The sequence below is a fragment of the Marmota monax genome, unplaced genomic scaffold, assembly GCF_021218885.2.
Source record: "Marmota monax isolate L192 unplaced genomic scaffold, Marmota_monax_Labrador192_F-V1.1 WCK01_AAM20220418_F8-fsc00167, whole genome shotgun sequence".
NCBI classification, from domain to species: Eukaryota; Metazoa; Chordata; class Mammalia; order Rodentia; family Sciuridae; genus Marmota; species Marmota monax.
In genome coordinates this window covers 1,470,639-1,494,501 of record NW_026694116.1, presented here as the reverse complement: position 1 = coordinate 1,494,501, position 23,863 = coordinate 1,470,639, and the positions used below count along the sequence as shown (strand labels likewise).

The 23,863-nt window shown below is 54.3% G+C and overlaps 1 protein-coding gene across 10 annotated transcripts; it reads right to left on the bottom strand.

The window, feature by feature from the left end:
* Nucleotides 1–1,987: 1,987 nt before the first annotated feature.
* Nucleotides 1,988–22,820, bottom strand: Snapc4 (small nuclear RNA activating complex polypeptide 4). 10 transcript variants are annotated; one of them, XM_058585914.1, is made up of 24 exons: nt 22,746–22,820; nt 20,930–21,134; nt 20,501–20,565; nt 19,335–19,502; nt 19,063–19,188; nt 18,478–18,556; nt 17,934–18,015; nt 16,909–17,013; nt 16,760–16,832; nt 16,236–16,400; nt 14,187–14,334; nt 13,866–13,972; nt 13,609–13,703; nt 10,806–10,900; nt 9,683–9,762; nt 8,951–9,430; nt 8,153–8,263; nt 7,806–8,055; nt 7,372–7,442; nt 6,747–6,860; nt 6,126–6,153; nt 3,889–5,495; nt 2,881–3,004; nt 1,988–2,207 (listed from the first exon to the last, which is right to left on the bottom strand). In XM_058585914.1, exons 2-23 carry the CDS (start codon nt 21,057–21,059, stop codon nt 2,888–2,890), a joined length of 4,296 nt encoding a protein of 1,431 aa, XP_058441897.1. In that variant the 5' UTR covers nt 21,060–21,134; nt 22,746–22,820; the 3' UTR covers nt 1,988–2,207; nt 2,881–2,887. The 10 variants fall into 10 exon arrangements, with proteins under 10 accessions (XP_058441897.1, XP_058441898.1, XP_058441901.1 ...); XM_058585915.1 differs by having other exon boundaries at nt 20,930–21,068; XM_058585918.1 differs by lacking the exon at nt 22,746–22,820 and having other exon boundaries at nt 8,180–8,263; nt 20,930–22,659.
* Nucleotides 22,821–23,863: the final 1,043 nt, after the last annotated feature.

Genomic DNA, 23,863 nt, shown 5'->3' with positions numbered 1-23,863 from the left:
CTGGAGGGAGCGAGGGTGGAGCTCAGAGGGAGGCTCTGACTTCCTGCTGTGTTCTGGTTAACACCACTAAGGCAGGCCTGTCCTCCCGCAGGGGGACAGTCCCTGGTGGCCTGCTTCTGGTTTGACAGCCAGGGCGGCCCCAGGGGAGGGAAGTGGAAGTCCTCTGGGGAACAGAGGAGCCTGCCTGCCCAGGGACAGGGTCCCAGATCTTAGGGCACCTGAAAACGTGGAAAGAAGGGCAAAGGCCCTCCTGGGCTAGAGGAGGCCAACCCACCATGGCACCCCGGAGGGCACATGGTCTCAGGGCTGGGTGACCTACCAGAGGTCAGGAGTAATAGCGTGTTTGCGGCACACTGCTGCCAGCCCACTGTCCAGCTAGACATTTAAGCCCTCCACAGGGGGTGAGGCACCCTGATGTCCTCCCTGTCCTTGCCACTGGGAACCCCCATGCCAGTCTCCCTTTCTACCAGGATGCATGGGGGGTACTCCCAGAAGCTGATGGCAGGCAAAGCTCGGCCAAAGCCAATGGGTGACAGGCAACAGAGTCCTCTCTGGCCCACATCTAGGGTGGTCCTTGGAGCCTGGTCCCTGAGGGGTGTGGAGAGCCCCAGGCCCCACTTCAGCAGGAGGAGCTGATTGGACGGAGCCACACCTGGCCTGCCCGGTCAGGCTGAGGCAACAGCTACCAAGAAGGGGTGAGTGGAAAGGGTGGGAAGCTCCCCTGACCACTCCCTGCATGGCCTCTGACCCTGCGAGACCAGCTCTCCTGCTGGATTCCACGGAGGGCCAGCAGCCCTGCCCATGTGTGGAGGAGCAGGCAGTTAGGGATGTTCCAGCTCCAGGCCCTGGCAGCACCTCCTCGTCGACTGCAGAGGTGACCCAGGCTGTGCTGTCACAGCAGGGAAGTGGCAGGGGCTCCCCTGCCTAGAGCATCCCATTTGTTCATGAGGGACAAAGGTGTCTTTTCTGGGGTTTTGTCTTTGCAGTGCTGGGGATGGAAGCCAGACCTGCACATACTGAGTAAGTGCTCCATCACTCAGCTACTCCCCTAGCCCCAGGTGTGTATTCTGAAGAATAAAGACATTGCTGGACACAGTGGACATGCCTGTGATCCCAGGGACTTAGGAGGCTGAGGCAGGAGGATTCCAAGTTAGAGGCTAGCTTGGGCAACTTTTAAGACCCTGACTCAAAATAAAATAAAAAAGGTTAGGGCAGCTGTACCACTGAACTGTAGCTAGGTTTGATCTCCAGGACCACAAATATACTTTAAAGTCATGTTCTCAGACTTATCAGAATTAGGCTAGGAGTTAGCAACAGAAAGATATCTGGAAAATTCCCAAGTATTTGGAAATAAATTTTAAGAAAACTCTACAACCCGCAGATTAGAGGAATCAACGAGGAAAACTAGATACTGGTGGCGGTGTACACTTGCAGCAGCAGAGCCTAATAGCCGAAGGGCGGGTCCAGTGCCTGTGATGGTCCCCAAACGATCAGGACCTGGACAGGCACCCCTCCTTTTACTTCTCTGAGCTGGAAATCTCCAGTGAGAAAATGAAGTAAGTGATGAGAACCAAGCCACAGGAGGGTCCCAGGCCTGGGCGAGTGGGAAGCCACATGAGAAGACAGGACTGGGAAAGCAAAGGGGCAGGCACATGGCTGGGCTCTGGCCCGGAGCCAGGAAATGCCCACGGGAAAGGAACCACCAGAGGGAGGGAGCCGCTGCTGTGACTGTGGGCAGGCAGGTGGCCACTGGTCCTGGGGACGCTGCCTGGGGCCAGTGTGGCCAGAGCCACAGCCTGTTTCCACAAAACAGACAGGAGCTACTTCTCTAACCTCTCCAGAGCTCAGGGTCCATGAGCCCAAGGCCCAGCAAAGGAGGCTGAGCCAGCTGGTGTCCCATGCATCCCCAGAGCTGACGGGTGGTACAATTCTGGTGGTGGCAGTCTGGGTCTACCACCCGGTACCCTAAGACAACAAAATCACAAAAGCTTGTCTTGCTTTTTAATTGAAAAATCGAACATTTACTTTATTCCTTCAAACACTGAGCTTTGTACTTAGAGACCAGCCAAGCCTGGGACAACCAACGTGGCCACTCTGCTGGGTTTCTTCCTGCCTACTACAGGCAGCAGCTCTCCAGACCCTGGCTATTTTCTCCTGTACAGTGGACGATGGGCTCTTGGGGTAGGCGCGGGCTCTATGTCCTTGTTCTGAAACACAGGAGCACACTGATGGTGGGGGGCACTCGACTCCAGGAGGGCCCAGTACATGCAGCCAGACCCCAGACAGTACGGCCAGCGACACTGTGCCACATGGGGAAAGGCACTGGAACCCAGGGTCGGATGCACAGAAGACCAGCTGGAACACCAGGACACTGCCACCCTCCGCCACATCATCCTGCCACTCCTGCCAGCTCCAGGACCTGTCCTGTGGTCAAAGCAACTGCTCTTGCCTCTGGGTGGGCTGACCTGACTCCCTCTTCTCAACCCAAACACACCAGGGCCTATAAGGCACTTGCTGTCCAGGACAAGGGCCAGAGCAAAAGCAAAGTGCTCTTATGGGCTCAAGGCCATGGGTAGACCATAACTACACAGGTAGCGTGTGGTAGGTGACATAATCAGTGACACCAGGATGGATGGAGTGGAGACTCAGCAAGGGGAGGGAGGAGCTTTGTAATCCTATGGGCAGAGGGGACAGCTGTGCAGAGGCCTTGAGGCACACAGGGTGGGTAGGTGGGAGGATAGAGAGCCTGTGTGACTTGGCCCTGTTCCTACCAGGCCCATACACACAAACAGCCTGTGGACCCTCACACCCGGCTTCAGCTTTGGTGCTCCCCAACAGAGGAGGCACCCGGCTCTCCTGGTTGCAGAGCCTGGGACTCACCTGCTGCTCACAGCAGGGGCTTCTGCTTCCGGGCATGCCGGCCATGCCTGGTCCTGAGCACATCAAGGTCATCAAAGGTATCCAAGTGGGAGGGAACAGCACCCTCGCTAGAAACCAGAGCTCCCTGAAATAAGAGCCCAGGCAAGGACAAATAAGAGTGACCCCCACCACAATGGGCAGTGGATGGGGGCACGGAGAAGGGCCTTGAGGGGAAAGCACTAGCCAGTCTTGACCCAGACAGAACAGGCCAGTTTCCTGGATCTGTCCTCACTCAGGACAGGGCACATTGTGAACTGAGCCAGGGAGGGGCTGCAGCAGGCCTTCCTGGAGCCCACAGGGGGCTTTCTCCCTCACAAAGGCATCGCCAACCCACTTTAAGGAAACCCTTCGTGGCCAGCCTTCTGCTCTGAGGCAAGGGCCAGCAGGGACAGTGCTGAGGAACAGGGCTTGGCCCCCCTGGGAAGGGAGCGACCACCTCAGGGGGAAGGGGAAGGCTGCACCTGGAAATCCTGGGGAGGGCATCACTGGAGGCTGCTGCCCACAGGTACCCCTGCAAGGCTGAAGCCCACCCTGGTCAGGCACAAAGGTCTGACACCTGGCAACAGGGGCAGGGGTTTTGGTGTCTGTGGCTCCCTAGGGGCAGCCAGGAGGCCACAACAATGTCCCCAACATTTTGTTTCAAGGTTCTGGTGGGACAAGAAAGAAAAGTATTGCTAACACAGATGAGAAAACGTCCTAAACAGAAGCCCTGGGTCAGGTGTGTGCCTGTGGTGGGCAGAGCTCAGAGCTGGCCAGCTCAGCTACCACGAGCTCTTCCTAACACCCACCCAGCACTTGGGGTGGGGGGGACCCTGAGTGGCAGGGCTGAGTTTCTGCAGCGTGGGCCAGCTTTTTCCTCCTGCGGGACATGCAGCCAGTGTCCCTGTGCCACTTCATCAGCCCCAACTTGCCACGCCAGGCAGGAAGGACGTGTAGGCAGGAAAGTGCAGCTGAGCCTGGCACCCTTACCTGGATGGGGACCGTGGTTGCTGGCCTTGCCTGTGTTCTACTGGATGCACAGCCTAACCAGCTGTCCCTGTTTTCAAGGTCCAGCTCACTCAGGAGGTCCTCATCCTCACTCTCAGAGCTGGCTCTTGTGGCCACTGACAGGGTGGTACGGATGCCATGCGGGGCCAGGGTGGCCAGGAGAGCAGGCACTGTGAAGGCTGCCAGGAACCGTGCCTTCAGCAAAAGGTAGGCTGGGTTGTCCTGCAGCTGCCTCCGCACCAGCTCCAACGAGGTCTGCAGCGCCCCAGCTGCCCCACTGGCCACTAGGGAGGAGGCCTTGTGCTCCAAGGCCTTCTTGTGGAGCAGGAGGTTGGACAGTGCTCGTAAACTGGACAGGGTGGGGGGATGGTAGGGTAGCCTGTTCCCCAGTGGGGGCACATGAACCCCTTGCTGTCCCTTTAGCCACTGCCATGTGGCTGCCTCACTCTCCAGGGAGAGCAGGCTCAGATCCAAGGCACCCTTCTCGGACCCAGACAATTGTGGCTTCTCTAGACCCAGAGGCCCCCCAGGCTCCAGTGTCCCTCTTGAGCCATTTGTGGGACCAGTGCCAACAGAAGCAGAGAGCTGGCTGGGCCGGGGGGGCTCTGCTTCAGGGCAGTTGGTCTGGGAAGACGTCCTTGGCACTGCAGCCTCCTTGACCACCTGGGCCTCTCCAAGAGCGCCAGGAACATTACCACCGACTTCTAGAGGACTCTGGGATAGGGAGCAAGTTGGGGGAGCTGAGGTGTCAGTCCTGGAAGAGGGGGCTGGCTCTGTGTCCACACTGGCCTGGGGCTGTGAGGGGCAAGCAGGAGCTTCACAGCAGGGTGGTGGGAGCTTCACAGGTAGCCCTGTGGGACCAGGGAGGCCCACCACTGCTGGTACTGGCATAGGGAGCAGCCCCTGGGCTGTGAGCACCCAGGTGACAGGCAAGGGGATGCTGGCTGCCAGGGGGGTCCCACTTCTGTGTGTGCCCAGAGCAGGAGTCAGGTTGAGGGGCTGCATGGGCAGTTGAGTGGGGCTGGGGGCTGCAGGGAAAAAGGGCAGAACCTCAGGTAGGCCCTGCTTCCGGGATGTGGTAGGGGCCTGAGACTGTCCCAGAATGCTCAGAGGGCAGCCCACGGGGACTTGGCCAGGGCTTGGGGCGGGACTGAGAGGCAAGGCTTGTAGGGTGGGGAGTCCCTCGTCCTTGTCTGAAACCCCAGTCTCCTGCCAACAGCCAGACGGGCATGCACTGGCTGCCATGGGGGCCCTAGGCCCAAAGCAGTCTGTACTGGAGACAGGACCTGTGGCTGGGGAACCCTGAGGCTGAGGGGCTGGCAGCACAGGGGGCCCAAGGGTCACAGGGGAGACCAGCAGCTGGGGAGGAAGAGTTGGGCCCTGGGTGGCCCTCCTGGCACGAGCCTCACGGAGCCGCTTCTCCCGAAGCAGCTCTGATACAGTCTTAGGCTTGGGTCGGGGACCGCGTGGGGCCGCCACAGGTACTTGGGGTGAGGTGGAGTTGGCCTGGCAGGACTCCTGTCCTGTGCTCCCTCTGTGGCTGGCACTCTTTGTAGCATTCCGGGTTGGCACATTTGGGAAGGGGCATCCTGTAGAGGGACAGACATCCACAGCTGATGGGGACCCCAGGCTCTGGACCTAGGGACATCAAGAGGCCCCTGCAGGGGGCAGCTTTTTCACAGAAGGGATGGGAGTCATCACAGAAGGGATGGGAGTCAGGTTCTAGACCAAGGGCTCCAGCTGCTTACCGCCAGATCTTTCACCTCATAGACCCTCAAACTCCAATGCTCTGACCACAGTACAGGTAGCCCAGCCTGCTTAATAATGAATGGCCCGAGACTAGCCTAAACCGTAAGAATCTTCCAGACCAGGGCTATTTGGCCCCACTGTTCCCCCTCCTGTGACAAAGCACTGTCCCCTCAAGGTCCTAGGACAGGTCCAGAACCAGGTTCTGTTGGCATGGGTGACTGGTGACTGCCATTAGGAACAGCCTTTGCTAGAGGCAACCTCTGGCCTCCTGATTCTATGCCTGGGCTGCCTCAGGGCAGGCAGGCAAGAACTCCAGCAGCCCTGGGCTTGCCCAGCCAGCTCTTGGCCCCGGGGTGGGATTCAACAGACACCCACCAACAGGGCCACAGGCTGTGCTGCTTGGAGCTGTGGCACCAGTGTGGCAGATGCTGCCTTTCCCACCAAGACAGAGAGAAGTGTGGAGGTGGTACCTGGGGTGCTCTGGGCACAGGAGGGAGCCTGAAAAGGAAAGAGACAGTCAGCCTGCAGGATGTCCTCGCTGGGCTCAGATCACCTCTCCCCACCCAGACCGACCTTTGATACTTTCTAGAGCCTCAGCCCAGCTCTGAACAGAGCTCAGGGGCCATGACAGTGGCTGAAAGCCTGATGCTGGGGCTCCAGGAGCAGGCAGCCCTGCCAGAGCTCATCTGGTGGTTGCCGCAGCGTGGGGTGTGTGGCCTGTGCAGACCATGAAGCCGTATTTGATGCGCAGACTAGTGATACTATTTTGTGGTTCCCAGCCTCCCCAGGAGACAGCTCCAGGGCCAGGTCTCCTGCTAAGCCTGAGTGTTTAGTTTCTGAAGTATGAGGTGCCTGCAGCTCCCAACCTCTGCCTGGGACAGGTGGTGTCCTGGGAGAGGCACAAGGTCCACAACCTGGCACGCCTCGGTGTCATCCCGCTTGCACCTGCCTGGGACTCGCCAAGAAGCCTGTCAGGGCTCAGACCCTCACTGTGGGCATGCACAGGTCTCCCTCCCTGGAGGAGCACGGCAGGGAAGGCTGCTCTGGGAGGTGGGCCCCACTCCTCCAAGGGAACTGGACCCTGAGGCTGCTACCTGCAGAAGATGTGGTGGTAGGCCCTGGGTGCCAGACTGGAGTGATGTGGGTGGCTGGGTCTTCCTCTCACGAACAACATCCAGGCAGCCAGCAGTGTCGATCTGCAACAGCTGAGGGACACTGGGGTAAGGGCACGTCCCCTCCCCAGCCCCATAGGGTCCAAGTGCCTAAGTTATTTGTAGGAGGGGCGCGGCCCCGACTGTAGTCCCCACGAGGCTGCCCTCAGGATCAGATTCACAGCCCAAGGTTTGGCTGGAGCCAGCTGGAGGCCACCAGAGCTTCGGGTGCCCTCAGATTGGACTTAGGTTCTCGGGCTGCCCCAGTCCAAGGCTGCCTTCCCTTCCTTCTGGTTAGCCTTTGAGTGTGCACCAGGCCTCCTCCCTCTTGCTCATCCTCCACTTAGACCTGGGGTTCTGGTGCCTATCCCCATTTTACACAAGGGGTTAAATGGAATGACCAGCTGCCCCTTCCATATTTATCTGGTGAAAGCTGTAGACCCCAGAGGACTGTTTCCAAGGACTGGAACTTTAGATAACCCAGACTTCAAGAAGTAAACCCCTGGCAAACTTCAAGTCTCCACCAAAAGAAGAAAGCCAACAGCCTCCTGCTCAGGTGGCTCACCTGAATCAGCAGCGTGAACACTGGGGTGCTGGCCAGCCGGGCGGGCTCTAACTGCATTCTGATGGTGTTAGCTGAGGGCACACAAGGGAAACAGCTCCAGCTACCAAGGTCGCCTTTGGGAGTCCGAGATCTCTCAAGGTGGTAGAGGCAGGGGCAAGGAGAAGCCAGAACCCTGTCCCACACAAGCACCAAGGGACAGAAGCCCTCCCACTACCCAAAGAACCCCACACAGCTGTCCCTTCACATAGCAGGAAGACCAGCAAGGGCAGAAGGAAGGCTGGCCCTGTTTCCTCAAACCTGTGGGGACAGTTGCCTCTGCCCCTCCCAGCAGCCTGACCCCAGGGATGGCCCATTTCTCAGACTCCTGATAGACCACCAGGCACCCTGTCTCCACCCTCAGCCCCCACAGGAGGCTCCCAGTACATGGGTAGTACCTCTAGTGTGCACAGCTGCAGGCCTGGGGGGGACCTGTGTGCAGGGCAGGGCGATATCACCCACCCATGGTGTCACAGCCAACAGAAGTCTACGCTCGAGGAGCCTCCGGTGCAGATTATGTCTCCGGTGCTGCTGTCCATTCTGGAAGGTTCCATGACTCAGCTGCCATAGGTAAGGCCCAGCCATGCCGTCACCAGGGCCAGGCCCTGGGGGTGAGTCAGGTGGGGACGGCTGCCTCAGCCTCTCCTTCTGCAGGAAGAAGGCACCTGGGCCCCTGGCCAAAAGGGCCACAGTATCCCCAACTCCCTCAATGTATGGTCACAGACAAGAAAGAGACCACTCATACCAGGATGTAAGTGCTTTGGGCCCTCACCAGTGTGCGGTTCTGGACGGCCATACTGGTCCTCAGCACCTTCTGTACTGTCATCAGGGGTACTTTCAGCAGATGCTGTCCACCCTGACCAGGAGAGGAGGCTGGATGTGGGGGCCTGAAGCCTGTGCTGCTATGGACTTCCCTGGGCCAGAGCCTAGCCTGCAGGCCATGGGCGCCACTCCACGCTGGGAAGGTCTGCACAGGACACGTGCAGCCCTCAGCCAGGCCTGGCTCCCAGGAGAGAGGCTGCCAGAAACGGCCCTCGAGGTGAGGGTGTTGCTGTGGGCTGTGCTCCACCCGGGGGCAGCTGGGGCACCACTGCTCTGCACCCAGTGCCCCAACTCTTTTAAAACAGAGGGCGACAAGTCCATGTACGTGACTAGCTGGGCTAGCCTGCACAGATGTCACACAGATGGGGGAAAATGGCTCCTCCCTGTCCCCTAACTTGGATGTAAAGTTTCACAAATGCCTCCCAGTCCAAGTGCCCACTCAGCCATGGCCCTGAAGCAGGTCTCCCCTGGGCTTCTGAAGCAGAGCTGGGAACACTGGAGGCTGCTATTCTCTACAAAGGCTGCTGCACATGGGCAATTCTAACATCAGCCCAAAAAAGAACTTTCTAATGCACAATGAAGGAACATGGCTGGTGGCTAGGCCACAGACCAGGCTGCCACAGTGTCACTGAACACCAGCCTCAGTGGCCACCAAGAGTACAGGGTACCCACTTCTCCCCTTGCATACATCCAGGGATGCACCTAGGGGCCTGGAACCCACCTCAGAGGCTGGCTCCTCCAGGCTTGCTGGGTGAGGGTCTGCCAAGTGTGGGTCTTGGACACCTCTCGGGACGGGGCTGTGGATCCTGGTAGGGGCCTCTCTCTGGTTCAATTCCTGAGGAGCCAAGGCTGTGCTGGAAGCTTCCCTACTGCAACCTTGGGTAGCATCAAACTCCTTAGAAGGGCCAGTGAAGGCAGCAGGGTGTCCTGAGCAGCCCCCAGCCCCTCCCCTCTGCAGCTGGCTGGTGTTCTGCCTGGCAGGGACCCACAGGTCCATGTCTGGCACTGTGTACTTTGGGGACAGTGGCCCTCTGAGGCCCTTTTGGGGTTCCTCTAGCTCTGTCTCTGGGTCCTCGCTGCTGCTGCTGCTACTGCTGCTGCTGCTGCCGCCACCTCCAGTGCTACAGCTGCTGCTGCTATCGGAGCTCCAGCGGACTCTGCGACAGGGCCGCCGTCGCCTCCTCCGGAGACTCTTCTTCTTCTAAGTGGAGGAAAGGGTCACTTGGAGGCCTCTGCTGCCCAGGTTTGAAGGACAGGCCTTCAAACAGGAACACCTCAAGGGGTAGAAAGCAGCTGCTGACCAGGCTGGTCTCCCTCTGCCCCTGGCCTGAAGACAACCCAATGCCAGGGCCCAAAACCAAAGGCCCCTCCCCTCCCTTCCCCCAGGTATTCCAGGTGATGGGGCCTTCTGTCTGACTTTCAGGAAAGCTCCCCAAACAAACAGGTGTCTTACCCCAGCCATGACCTTCCACTTGCTTAGACACTGGGAGCCTGAGCGATGGGGTAGTTCAGAAGCTATTTTCGCCCAGTGACCTACAAAAGCAAAACCACATGGAAACAGCTTCATCCTGATTCTCTCCAAGGACACACTCATCAGCTTGGAAAGAGGGCTTGCTGCCTGCAGGAGCTGAGCCTGGGCTCCTGGGGAAGGGCTTCCTGCACAGCTTCCTAGGCTTGGCAAGGAGCAGACGTCACTTATGTTGGTGCACCTGCAGTTTGGCAGCACCCGAGTCTTGGGGTGATCAGGGAAGTACTGGCAAACATGCAACCAAGAAGGAAAAGTCACCCACAATTCTAAACGTGGGTCTCCCACAATCTGTTATAATCAGGCTCCATGCACACTGGACATTCCAGGGATTTATGCCCCCTTCCAGGTAGTACTGGGTGGGAGGGAAACCAGGAGCCGCTTTTATTGGGCAGTGTGACAACAGGTGACAAGAGTCTTTGTGTTTGGATATCCTTAAGCCTAGCAATTCCTTAACTAGGATAACTCTGAGGAGATATTACAAATGTGAAGATTTAGCTAAAAATCACAAAAGAAGTAGTAAGAATTTAAATATCTGTCAGGAGAAGGCTGATTAAATAAGGTATGTTCTGCACTCCAGGGAAATACAATGTAGCCACTGAAGGCAGGAGAGTGGTCAGTGCAATTGCCACAGTGAGCTAAGCAGTAGGTCACAAGACCAGGCAAGGGCTGAGTAGCAGCTGCACAGGGCAAGTGGTGGTGGGCACACGGCAACAGCAGTGCCTCGGGTCTAGGGTGGCTGCCTTATTCTACTTCTAGATTTCCTGTAGTGAATACGCAGTAACTCATAAAAGGGAGCCAGAATGTGGCTCTGTGGCTAAGGGCTTGCCTAGCAGGCATGAGGGGTTTCCATCCCCAGCACCAAAACCAACACAACAAAACCCCCCAAATTTGTAATGGGAGAGACCACCACCATTGTCAAAACAGTAAGAAATGAGGCCAGAGAGCTAATCTCAGGCAGCAGTGAACCATAGGCCTGTAGGATCTGCAAGCCTTCACCATGAGCTCCAGGCTGGCAGGATCTAGAGGAGCGAACACTTCCACAACTCACCAACACCGTATTTTTCTATTAATTCGATTAACTGCTCCTCTTCTTTTGCATTCCATCGCCCCTTTTTCAAACTAAAATGTAATCTTCTGAGATATCTGAAAGGGACATGGAAATAAAGGGACAATTTAGATGCCAAGATACTTTCCACAGCTGTCCAGCTTCTGTAACAATTTCTCAGACATAACACCAAAAGCACAAGAAAAATATAAACAAATTTATCAAAATTTAATAATTTTCTACTTCAAAGAAAGCAGAAAGATAAGCCACAGATTGGGAGATTATCTGCAAATCACGTATCTGATAAGGGGCTTCTATCTGGATTACGTGAAGAACTCATATTATAAGTCAATAACACAAAGACAAGTAATTTTAAAGATGGGCAAAAGATTTCAACAAATATAAGTGCATATATACATGTGTATATCTGGCCCAGAGACATCATGCAAAGATGTCTCACAGAACTAGCCATAGGAAAATGCAAACCCAAGCCAGCGAGGCAGTACTTCACACCCCTTAGGATGGCTACCATCAGAGAAACAAGAGCTGGTGTGGATGTGGAATACTAGACCCCAGGCTGCGCTGGGAACACATTTTTAAAAATAGTATGGCAGTTCCTCAAAAGGCTGAACACAGTTACTACTTGATCCTGCAATTCCACCCTTAGGATATGGCCAAAAGAAATTGACATTTGTGGGGGCTGGGTTTGAAGCTCACTGGTGGAGAGCTCGCCTAACACATGTGAGGCACTGGGTTTAATCCTCAGGACCACATAAAAATAAATAAATAAAATAAAGGTATTATGTCCATCTACAACAAAATGTTTTAAAAAATTGGACATTTTTGGATAAAGTGGATATTTTATGAGGATATGTACACATAAATATATGCAGCTGGGGATGCAGCTCAGAAGTGCTTGCCTAGCATGCGTGAAACCCTGGATTCCATCCCCTGTACTGCCCCCCAATATGCCAAATAAACCAAACCAAACAAACAAACAAACACTCTACACCAATGTTCTGAGTGTTTCCAAGGTTCACATGTGCATCAGAATTTACAGAAATGCAGTACATAGCTGAATTTCCTTCCATTTAAGGCTAAGTAGTCTTCCACTGCATGCATATGGCACATTTTGTTTTATCCACTTTGGGAACAATGTTTCTTCAAATACAGCTGTCAAAGTATATGAATTCCTGCTTCCAATTGTTTCGGGTTTTGTATCTATTGATTAGTTTGGGTATGTTATGGTTTGGATGTGAGGTGTTCCCCAAAAGCTTATGTGTGAGACAATGCAAGGTTTAAAAGGGTTTAGAAGGAAATGATTCGGTTATGAGTCTTAACCCAATCACTGAATCAATCCCTGTTGGGATTAACTGAGTGGGGGCTGGAGGTGGATAGGTGGGGCTGCGGGAGGTGGGTCCCTGGGAGCGTGGCCTTTGGGGTGGGTATCTATTTTGTATCTGGTGAGTGGAGTTTCTGCTGTCTGGTCATCACATGAGCCACCTTCCTCCACTGTACTCTTCTGTCACAATGTTCTGCCTTACCTAGAGCCCTGAGGAATGGAGCAAGCTTTCTACGGACAGAGACCTCTGAAACTGTGAGCCCCCAAATAAACTTGTTTTCCCCTAGAATTGTTCTGATTGGGTTTTTTAGTCACTACAGCAAAAAAGCTGACTGAACAGGGTAGAACCCTGCTCACCATGGAGAAGCTGCCGGGTTTTACACCACCCCAAGTCCCCACCAGACCCAAGGGCTCCAACTCTTCTACATCTTCACCAGTACTTTTTTTTTTTTTTTCCCCTTTTCTTCTTAGCAGTACTGAGGATTGAACTCATGGGTGCTCTATCACTGAACTAATCCTCAGCCCTTTTTAAATTTTTTATTTTGAGACACGGTAGTTGCTAAGTTGCTGAGGCTTGCCTTAACTCACCGTCCTCCTACCTCAGTCTCCCTACTAGCTAGGATTACAGGTTGAATGTCACCACACCCACCTTTCTTTTAAAAAAAATAAAAAATAACGTTCACCCTACTGGGTGTGAAGTGGTATCTCATTATGGTGCTGACTGCTTTGGTAATGAATAGTGATGATGGCTTCTTTTCATGTGTTTATTGGCCACCTTTGTGCATTCTTTGGAGCTGTGCCTGTTTCCTGACCCAGGCTCAGTGTTGTCACTGAGGTTGCTGGAGTGATGAGACTGTCAAAAGTCCTGTGGTGGTGCCACATAGCTCAATGAGTACAATAAAGACTGCTAGCCTCCACACTTCAGAAGAGTGAGTTGTGAGGTTCGGGAACTGCATCTCAATGAGCTACTAAACAGATGAGGGAAGAAGGGAGCAGGCTGCAGTAGCTGCCTGGAGCCTCGCCCACCTGCTTTCTGGGGCAGGAGATCTACCAACCAGGAGCTGCCAAGTGAAGCCAGCATCGTACTCCTGGTTGACTAGTAGTACAAATGTCTTCTAAGTCTGGGTTGTAAAAAAATATTTTATCCATGCCAGGGCACACCTATAATCCCAGTGACTCAGGCAGTGGAGGCAGGAGAATTGCAAATTTGAGACCTGCCTCAGCAATTTAGTGAGACCCTGTCTCAAAATAAAAAACAAAAAGGGCTGAGGGTGTTGCTCAGTGAGAGAGCCCCAGCACACACACACACAAAAAAGCAAAGCTTATTCTGGTATGCAGAGATTCTTAGGCCACACCCTCCTCATTGACAGCATAGCATTCCTGGGTCAGCCATCTGGCCTGCCCTGTAGCCTAAGGAGAGTGACCCAAACAAGCCCTTCCTCACCTGGGTGCTATGCAACTCACCGATCTCTGCACTGGGCATCGCTCCTACCTGGCACCTCTTCCCGGATTTTAAACCAATCCTGCTCCCCATATTTGGCAACAGCTTGAAGCAATTTCTATAGGAAGGGAAAGGCAGACAAATGATACCTTCTGGTTACAGCTGTAACCTGACTATCCAGAGCCTGTCAGGCTCAGATGCGAATGCCAAGCATAGCGGCCACTCAGGAGAGCCAGGGGAACTCCGCTGAAGACAACTTTCCTCAGGCTCACAAACTTACAGCATCTTCCTCTGGGGCCCAGAACCCCTTTTTCAGGCTGGGATCCAAGCTCTTGGTCCACCGATAAATCAGCTGCATGGAGTCTCTGCCCTCCATGTAGTAGACAACTATGGATAGAGGGTTTGTGGGGCTGAGAGGCCTGGCATCCAAATGGGCACACAGAAGTCACTCTGACCCTTAAGGTTCCTGTTGTGCAGTACTTGGGGCGACCAGCCATTGTTTTCCCTCCAAACTCTCACAAGCACAGAGGTGAACTGCCCCAGCAAGTCCCTTTCCTGCCTACGTGGGGCCTCAGACTATTAGGGCATATGGCGCACTCACTTCTGCGATAGGGAATGTGGCTCCCAACACGCATCTCCTGCACCAGCTGGGTGAGCATGCGGTCCTCCTCCTCTGTCCACTCCTTGCGCTTCAGGGCTTTGTTGTGCTCCTGGAATTTCTGCAGGCACTGGAAGGCGCTGCGGCTGGTCTTCCCAAAGCCAAACAAAGCACAGAGGTGTTACTGGGCTTTGCCCTGCACATGAAAGGATGTCCAGAGTGCCATGGGGCACGTGCTTCTGTGAACCAGCATTCTCCTCTTCTAGCTCCTACAGGTAGCTCCTAGGTAGCGACACCAGACCCGCTACCCAGGACCAGGAAAACATCAGCCTCCTGGAAGAGGGCTCCACCATTTATACTGAGTCAATGGCTACTTCAAACAATACCTAAACCACCCTGTCAACTCCCACACTTGATGGAAGGGAGCACCCAGCTTGGAAGGAGTAGAGCTACCCTGTGCCTCACAGATCTATAAGCCTGTTGCTGGTACCCGCTAGCTCTTGATTTCCAAGATGGGCACTGCTGGGATGGTGCTTGGTGTGGCATCCACAGCTCCAGACACCAAGAGGGAGAATCCGGCAAACAAAACCTTAGCTACACAACTGATGCTTATCTCCTGGTGGGAAACTGGCCTTCTATGGACAGGTTCCCATAACATGAACCCTCTTCTTCAAAGCAAGCTCTTGAGCAGAGGACTCCTGGGGCTGGATGGCAGTGCTTAGCCCTGAGGTCTGCTTCCGAGCTTTCCTCTCAAACACTTCTGAGGCTGCTGTGAGGCGTGAGCCCAGAGGTGCCCTCGCTGCAGTGCTGGCATGCCTCTGTGCTGGGTTGCTGCACAGCCAACCTCTTGATGTGGGCCTTGCTAATACTGTCCTCCCAAACCTGGTCTGCTGTGTGCATGGGTACACACTGACCAAGGCAAGACTGTGCCCTTTCTTCAGCTGTCTGAAAGTAAGACACTCAGTCCCAAACTTGCCTGACTGGCCCTCAGAGTGGAAAATGCGTTTTTTTTTGGTTGTTGTTGTTTTGTTTTGTGGGAGGAGTACTGGGGATCAAACTCAGAGGTGCTCTACAAATGAGCTACATCTCAGCACCCCCCCCCACACACACACACACCACTCTGCTTCTTTAAATTGAGACAGGGTCTCACTAAGGTGCTGAGGCTGGCCTTGAAATTGTGATCCTCCTGCTCAGCCTCCTGAGTCACTGGGATTATAGGCATGAGCCATTGTGCCCAATTCAAGAAATGTTTTTAATTTTTAAACATTTTGGGCAGGCACAGTGGTGCACACCTATAAATCCTGGCTACTCAGGAGGCTGAGGAAGGAAGACTGCAGGTGGACAGCAGGGCTGGGGTATGGCTCACTTTCTCTCTCACACAAACACACAGGTTTTGGCAAGTCTAGCTATTTGTGACAGCCATGTGCTCTGCCATAAGAAGGGATCACTAGAGCTGGGGCTCAGCAGCAGAGCACCTGCTGCACACATGTGAGGCACTGGTTCCATCCTCAGCACCACATAAAAACAAACAAAGAAACAAATGAAATGAAATTGTGTTCATCTACAACTAAAAATATTTTTTAAAAAAGTGATAACTTTTAAAAATAAGATTTTTCAGAGCACATTACTGGATCATAAACAAAAAACATAACCGGAACAACAAGCACAGCGAGGACTTCAGAGACCTATTTAAAAATGAAAAACCAAAGTCTAGAAAAACCTGGGTTCCAAGAAACAACAAGAACTGAAACTAAAGATTCTCTAGAAATCCACAAAAAGGACATTCTGCACCAGGCTGCTCTCAGAACTGTGGCCTTTCTTCAGCTGTCTACCTCACCTGGGAGAGCAGAAAAACAGTCTAAGAACTCAAAAGAAACTAGAAAATACCAACAAAATAAGCTTCACAGAAGGCTGACGGAGGAGAAAGCCTGGAGCACAGCTGCTCACTGCGGCAGAGATTGCAGTCAGGGCCTGCAGCAGGATCCGAGCACTGAGGCCCTTGGAGGCCAATCGGGCCGTGGTGTGGGAATGAATTCATGTCTTGCTCCTTACCCCCAGCTCCTCTGCAACTAAGTGCCACTCCAGGTGGCCATGCGTAGCTGCGATGGCCCTCAGCTGCTCCACCTCCTCGACACTCCACTCCTGCTTGTTGATGCTTGGATGCTCAGAGCTCTGCCAAAACTTTCGGATCTCCTCTGCACTGCGGCCTCCTTCAAACTGTGCCAACAAGAAAGAGTCTATTGGGGTTACCAACTCCAAGCACACTCAGACACAGCACTGGACTGAGCTGTTACTCTGCCTGTCAGCCACTCCTGTGGGCAGAAATAAGTGGAATCTATCCAGCTCACAAGGCCTTGCCCAGCGAAAAAGCAGAGACAGGTTCACATGCAAAGCTGGGAACCTTAGAAACTTCCACTTCAGAAGAGCTGCCTCACACCAGTGGCAAGGGGCCTACGAAGCTGCTTGCTCCTCTCAACTGCTAGATGTGCCTTTGACTTGAGGGGATAAGAGGCCAGGGAAAGTGTGGCCTGCCTACCTAAATGTGACCCACATCCAGCTGCCAGAGTCCAACTCACATGGATATTGGAAATCTTCTCCCAATCGTGGTTGTCCAGCCTGTTCCCCAGCAAGGCCTCCTCTGGAAGCTGGCTGAAGGAGGGACAGGGTGTTAGGTTCATACCTGGCCTGCTGGTTCTCCCCGGAGCCCTGGAAGGCCCTGGCTCACTTGATGTCCTGGATCTCCTTCTCTGCCTCCCTAACCTGCTTCTCCAGGGCCTGCTGCTCTGACTCACTGGAGACCCGGCTCTGCTTCTGGCGCAAGTACTCGAGCCTGAAAGGCAAAATGGAAGCAGGCTGTGGATGGTGCCATGCTCCTGGGGGCCAGGGACTGGCTCTCGGAGTGCCCTTTCTCCTGCCTCAGCTTTGCACCCCCTCTGGGGTGTGCCTACAGTCAGAACAGTATCGTCCAGGGCAAGAGCTGCCATGTGTTTGTGGAAACAGGTGGTAGCTACCTGCTGCCAGTGCCTCAGAGCCTGGACGACCATGCAAACCTGGGTGCACAAGATGCAGACAGCTGCAGACATCCTGATTCAGGCCAGGAAGGGAAGAACTGGCTATCTCACAGCCTCAAGAAGGACTTGATGTGTGTTGCTGCCACAAACCCTCACCATATACAATCCATGAGGGGGCTGGTGAACACTCGGAAACCCCTGGTCTGGCCCAGGGCTCCTGGTGCCAAATGCCATCTGCTCCATCAAAAAGACACCATCCTCCCTCCTCCATGCAATAGGTGTACACAGGCACTGGGAACCTGGGGCTAAGGGACCGTCAGTCCAGATCAGATCCTGTGATTCCTCCTCTGGCACTGCCTGAGGATCTGCTGGTGCCCCAGCTCTGGCAGGAACTTGTACCTCCAACCTAATTATCAAAGCAGCAGCACCCTTTGAGCATGCACAGCCAGGTGGCACTTTGTGATACCCTGTGGCCATGTGACACTCCCACCAGCAGACCTAGAGAGCAGGCTTCATGCATGAGGGAAACAGAGGCCCAGAGAAGAAACTGCCTGAGCCAGCAATGTCTGTGGCTACCTCCTCCAGAGGAGGGTAAAGCTCAAGCACCAGCATCTCTCTGGGGATGGTAGGGCTGTAGCAGAGTGAGGAAACATGCATGCTGGACCTTGCCGAGCCCATATGGCTACCCAGGTTTCCCACTGCAAGAAAAGCTGTGCTGACCTATGCCTTTCCCACTTACTTCAGTAACTTGGGCTGAAGCAGGCGCTGTAGGCGGTCACTCACCACTGACTTTCGGAGCAAAGCTTTCTCCCAGTGCTTCCCTGCAGAGGAGCAACACCATAGCAGTCTCCACACTCCCCAGGACCCAATGCAACCCTGGGCATCACTACGGGTCCCACCTCCAGAGGAGGAAGCTGTGCTGAGGTTCTGTGGATGCCAGTTAGGCAGTGAGATGCAACCCAGATGCCGGCCCCTCTTGTCTAGCAAAGGACCTCACCTGAGCCCTACCCCAAGTTCACAGCAGGGTCTGACAGGGCTGACCATTCCCAGCCAGGGCAGGATTAGTGGGGTTTGGGGTGGTCCCCATCTGCCCCTGTGACAGGTTTTTTTTGAAAAGAACCCACCCAGCAAGAGAAAGGCAAGAGGTCAAGTGGCCAGTCCCAGTGATCAAAGCCTGAGGGAGCACATAAGACCACATGACAAATAGGCCTAGGAGAGGCAGGGCCATGGGAAAGGCCTCCTGGGTCCCCACACTCAGAGGACTGGCTGGGCTGGGCTCTTACACTTGGTCACCAGGAGCTCCTCGAAAGCCTTGATTCCCTGAGCAGCCTTCTCTCGTGTCTCTTCATTGGCAGGAGGCCCCTGTCAGAGCGCATGGTGTCACCATGTGGCAGACCAGGCTGCATTCACCTGCAGGGTCTAGCACGCACCTCCAGGGCCCAGGCTGGGACTCAAGCCATTTCCTCCCAGCCTGCTCATGTGCCTGCTCACATGTAGACCAGACACTAGACCTCTGCAGCCAGAGCCAACAGCTGGGTATGAGCCAACTGGCACAGCGGGGGACTCAGTGACTCCATGAGGGCTGACAAGGAGCCCAGGCCTGCTAAGAGCAACACTGGGACCTCCACATGGAAGACTTCCTAATTGCCATGGTGCCACCTCAGGGAAATAGGCCCCTGATGGTTTGCCTACTCAAGAAGGAGACCTTGACTTTCATAAGATAAAGCAAAGTTTTGAGGAAGTTGGATCACGTCATCCTGAAGGGCCAAAGGGAACTTAAGACCACTCACAGCAGACTGTGGAGATGAGAGCCCCTCCCCATAGGGTGCTGAGCCCTGCCAACAAGAAGCAGGGCCTCACTCACTCACCACTCCAGTGACCCTGTCTTTGAAGTACGGTTTCATGAAGTGACCGATGTACATGTTTGGGGGTAGACTCTTGCCATCCTTCACCCTGGGGCCTCTGGACCCAGCCAGATCCCATAGGATCTCCTCCTGGGACATAAACAAGGCCAACTGCAGGCCATTTGGGGACAAACAGGGGAGGTGGCTGGGGAGCAGACCAACCAAAACCCTGTCCTAGGAGCATCGTTGTGCAGACTCTCAGGATCAGGGGGGTCAGCATGCATGGGTAACCCTACCTGTTGCTCCCTGTTCTGGGCCAAAAGCAAGCTGACCTCTGCCAGCTTCTCTTGGATGACCTCCTGATAGACCATGTTCAGCTGTAAACAAGTTTCAGGGTCTTCAGGGAGGGTTTTATCCTTGGGGTCTTCCTCATCATTGCTGGCCTCACCCCACCTTTCTTCTTCCTAGTTAGGAGCCAGAAACAGGAAATGAAGAAATAGGATATAGGGGTATTTCCCCTCCCCACAGCCCTGGACACAAACCCACATTCCAGCTACTGGACACCTGGGACATGGAGACAACTCCAGTGCAACAGCACCAAATGTGGACCCAAGAGGTGACTCAGGTGAGTGGCAGGGCATGTCTGTGGGAGTCCCCAACCACTATTCCTGATCCACAACAAAGGGAGATCCAATTGTTTGAAGTAGGGCCAGTGTGAGAAAATAAGTAGCTTCCAATTACTAAAAGAAAGGTTCCTGTGAACACTGAACTTCACGCTAGCTCATGTTGCTTCTCTCTCTGTACCACCTACTACAGGTTATGAGGAAGAAATTGTCTGCAGAGCATCACAGCCCAGAGCTGGAGACACCAATGCACCCACCAGAGGGCGACGGTCCAAAGCCCTCAGGACTGTGTCCTCTGCCTGAGGAGGGCCAATACAGCCCTCAAACATACAAGAGGACTTTACCTATGAACCTGAGAAAATAAGCAAATTGCAATAATTTCCTAAAGTAAAACTCAAAATAAACACAAAATGATTAATAACAACTGACAAACCTAGGTGTTTACTAGGCGCTGTTCTAGATGCTCATCTTTGCTCAAGCAACCCCATTATTCAGATTGGTAAACTAAGACAAAGCAGACAAACTGAGGAGGCAGTCAGGTGCATGATGTGGAGAAACAAAGTTAGCATTTTATCTCCTTTGTTATTTTCTCCCTTTCAGCGTCTATATCTATGACTTCTGCCTGCTGCACAATACATTATGAGGTATTAAAAACCAACAACGCTTGTAATCCCAGCAGCTCAGGAAAAAGGCTGAAGGCACAGCCACTAAGCTTTTAACAGTGGCTGTTTCTGGGGACAATTTTTAATTTTAACAACAAATACTCTCTGATGTTTTGTTTTCATAACATGTACTAATTTTACAATGCAAAAAAAAAAAAAAGGGCAAGTAGCAATTACCAGGATTGGGGGCTCAACAGCTTCCAAGTCTTCACTGGGCAATGAATCTGTTGGAAACAAATACACTGTACTGGAGGGTGATGATGGAAATGATGGGAACGGAAAGTGGTCCCTCTAGAGGACTGTGGGAGAGCCCACAGAAGAGATCCTGGATGTCTGTGCAACAGTCAGCTCTGGGCCCACCCTCTCTTCCCAGGACAGCATGCTTACCCAGAGGGCCCTAGAGCCCAAGGCCAGAGGGCAGCAAAGATGGGGTACCAGCAGGCCCATGGGCTAGTTAGCAACAAAGGACTGGGATTAACTCTCTGGCTGGGGAAAAGGCAGAGGCTATTTTGGGCAGGAAATAGGACCTGGTTATGCAGCATGAGGCTGAAAAGAACCCGGAGGGTGCACACGCTTTCAGCCACACTCTAGGATGGCTAGGCTTACCTGCATCGGAATCCGAATCAAGACTTGATTCTGAAACCTCCACATGGATGTTGGAGGAGCTGGGATCCAAAATCCTTTCCAGCTCCTTTATCTCCTTTGTTATTTTCTCCCTTTCAGCATCTACATCCATGACTTCTGCCTGCTCCACAATACATTATGAGGTGTTAAAAACCAACAACACTTGTAATCTCAGCGGCTCAGGAAGCTGAATCAGGAAGATCACAAGTTCAAAGCCAGCCTCAGCAACTTAGTGAGGCACTAAGCAACTCAATGAGACCCTGTATCTAAGTAAAATACACACACACAAAGGTGTGTGGGGGGGGGCAGGGGCTAGAGATATGTCTCAGTGGTTAAGTGCCCCTGAGTTAAATCCATGGTACCAAAAAAAAAACAACAACAACAACAAAAAAACACCAAACCCCCAAACAACCATCAAAGTGCCAGGACCCATCCTTCTTCAGACACATACTTACTGGGGATGGCAGAATCCTGCCCTGGATTTCCCAGAGGGAAGGCCCAGCCTAGGGAACCCCAGAGCTGCAACCTTCTGCATCCCCAAGAACTCCTGCTCTTTGCTCTATCAGGGGCCAACATCCTATCAATGTCCCCCTGCCAGCTAAGGCTAGAAGCAGTACCAGCAGTGGATGGACAGACTACCTGCATGGTTTCTGCTCCTAGGTCCAACCATAAGGAAAATGGTCACCTAGTATAGAAAGTGCAGGGCCATGTCACCAGCAGCCTAAAACCAGATGCTCAGCTCCCGTGAAATATGAACCTATGACCAGAGCTGCAGGGCTGGGCACATAAGGCACTAAACAAACGGTCACTGAAACAAGGTGAACTAGGCTACTGCCATTAACAGGCCCGGAAAGCAGGCTCCCAGAGGCAAGGCTTTGCCCATTTCCTGCCCTATCTCCAGCCTTGGAATAGCAGGTGATAGTGTTGACACTGAACCAGTTATCTGCTGAAGCACAGGGAACTTTTTCTGTGCAGGGAACACTGGTGAGTAAAGTCTGGAGGGAGAAGGAAGCTGGGAAGAGAGAAGGGTGGGAGAATAAAACATTGGCAGAGAATATTCTAGAAAACATAAGCACACACCCAGAATCAAAAACAAAGAGAAAAACCTTCCCAGCCCTTGGCATGGCTTCTCCCTGATGAGAACTGACGGGGTCCTGCCCTGCAGTAAAAGAGAGTATGTGCCAGTGGGGGCCCTTTGGCTGAATCGCTCCTGCTGAGGCACCTCGTTTAAACCTGGAATTCAACTCAGCGAGAAGCCAACCAGATCTGCAGCACACACTGGCCAGGCAGTGTTCTTCTGGAAGCCCGGCCCTAGAGGGAAAGGCAACTTGTGCTGCACAGAGAGCGCCACTTCTCATCCCGCTCGCTCCCACGCTGCTCAGGCCGAGCAGAAAGGAGGTCGAGGCCACAAGTTCCTGCGTCAGGAGCCACCGGCCTTCCCTGCTGTCTGGTCCTCTCTCCCTTCAAAGCGCAGAACCTCACAGACTCCCCAGAAGACGGCGGGCACTGGACAGCCCACTCAGCCCCAGCTGCTCCCCGGGGCCACGAGTCCCCTTGGGGCGGGACTGATAAACCCCAGGAAGCCGCAGAAGCACGGGCTCGGAGACACTTCGGCCCTGCGCCGGGGAGAGGGGCCGGGGAGGCCAGCCGTCCCGGGCCGACGCGCGCTCGGCGCCCACGCGGCCTCGCCGGGCCGCCCCGCCCCCTCCTGGACTCGGCCGTCCTCTCCTGAAGACAGCGAGACTTCCGCGGGGCGGCCCCGACCCCGCCGCCCGCCCTCCCCTTGCTTGCGCCTCACCTGCCTTCACAGTCGCACGGTCTCCCAAGCGACCGAAGACACCGAGCTTCCTGCGGTCGCGGAAGTGGAGCGCCGCGCACCGGAAGTCCCGCCCCGGCGGCGCGGAGCACCACGGGAAGGCCGCGGCCGATTGGCGGAAGTGTGGGGTGCGCAGTACCCCGCTGAGCTCGCTCCTGGTAGCCCGTGGGGTTTGCGTGACGGCCGGAGGGAGGGCTTCCCGCCGGCCCGAGTCCCTCTTTACGTGTGCACACCTTCGTGCTTCCGGACGTCCAGCCTGCAGAGCCGCCGGGCCGGCGGTTCGTGCCTTTGAGCTTGCCAGCGTGGACTGAGGACACCCCAGCGCTGCCAGAGCGGGGTCGGGCCTCTTTTCAGGACCTGACGCATGGAAGATGAGCCGGCTGGAGAACTGTACCGGGTCGGGGGCGGGAGCCTGTCGGGTGAAATGAGGTAGGCTTTTGGTGTCAAAGAGCTAGAGCCACCAAAAGGTGAGGCCTGGTGAGGGCCCCCCAGGAGCCTGGGACTGGCGGGAGAGTGAATGTCGGAAGCAGGAAGCTGTTGGTTCTTTGGGTAAGAGCTATTTTATCGCCTGCACTGTACCAGGTCTTGCTTGTGTAGGGCTCAAAACCCAGAGGCACAGATTAAACAGCACCATAGATTGTGCTTCAGAGATTTTGCCTTGGAACACTTTAAACATACCTAGGGAAAAATATGCAAACTTCTGTGTATCCACCCCCATCTCACCCGCTGACATTGCAGCAAGTGTTAGGTGCATTAACTGAGGGCTGCCACCCTGCTTTGGGTCCAGTGGGTGAAGGGGACATCAGCCTGTCCCTCCACCCCCCATAAAATACTGTCATGCAGGGCCTCAAGGTGGATCTGTGACTCAGGCTTCCCCCCGGGAGCCCCAGCCCTTCAGAGGCTTCCCAGAGCTACTGTGCACCTAGGAGAACCTTCTAGCATTGTCCTGCTACACTGCCCTGTCTGGTCCCTCTGACCCCTGTACACCAATGGCAGCAGCAATGAGGGGTGGAAGAGCAGGCTGTTGGACACTCCACAGTGACTAGCACTTTCAATGCCTTGTCTGAAAATCCAGCCACATGAGCTCTTAAGAATGACTC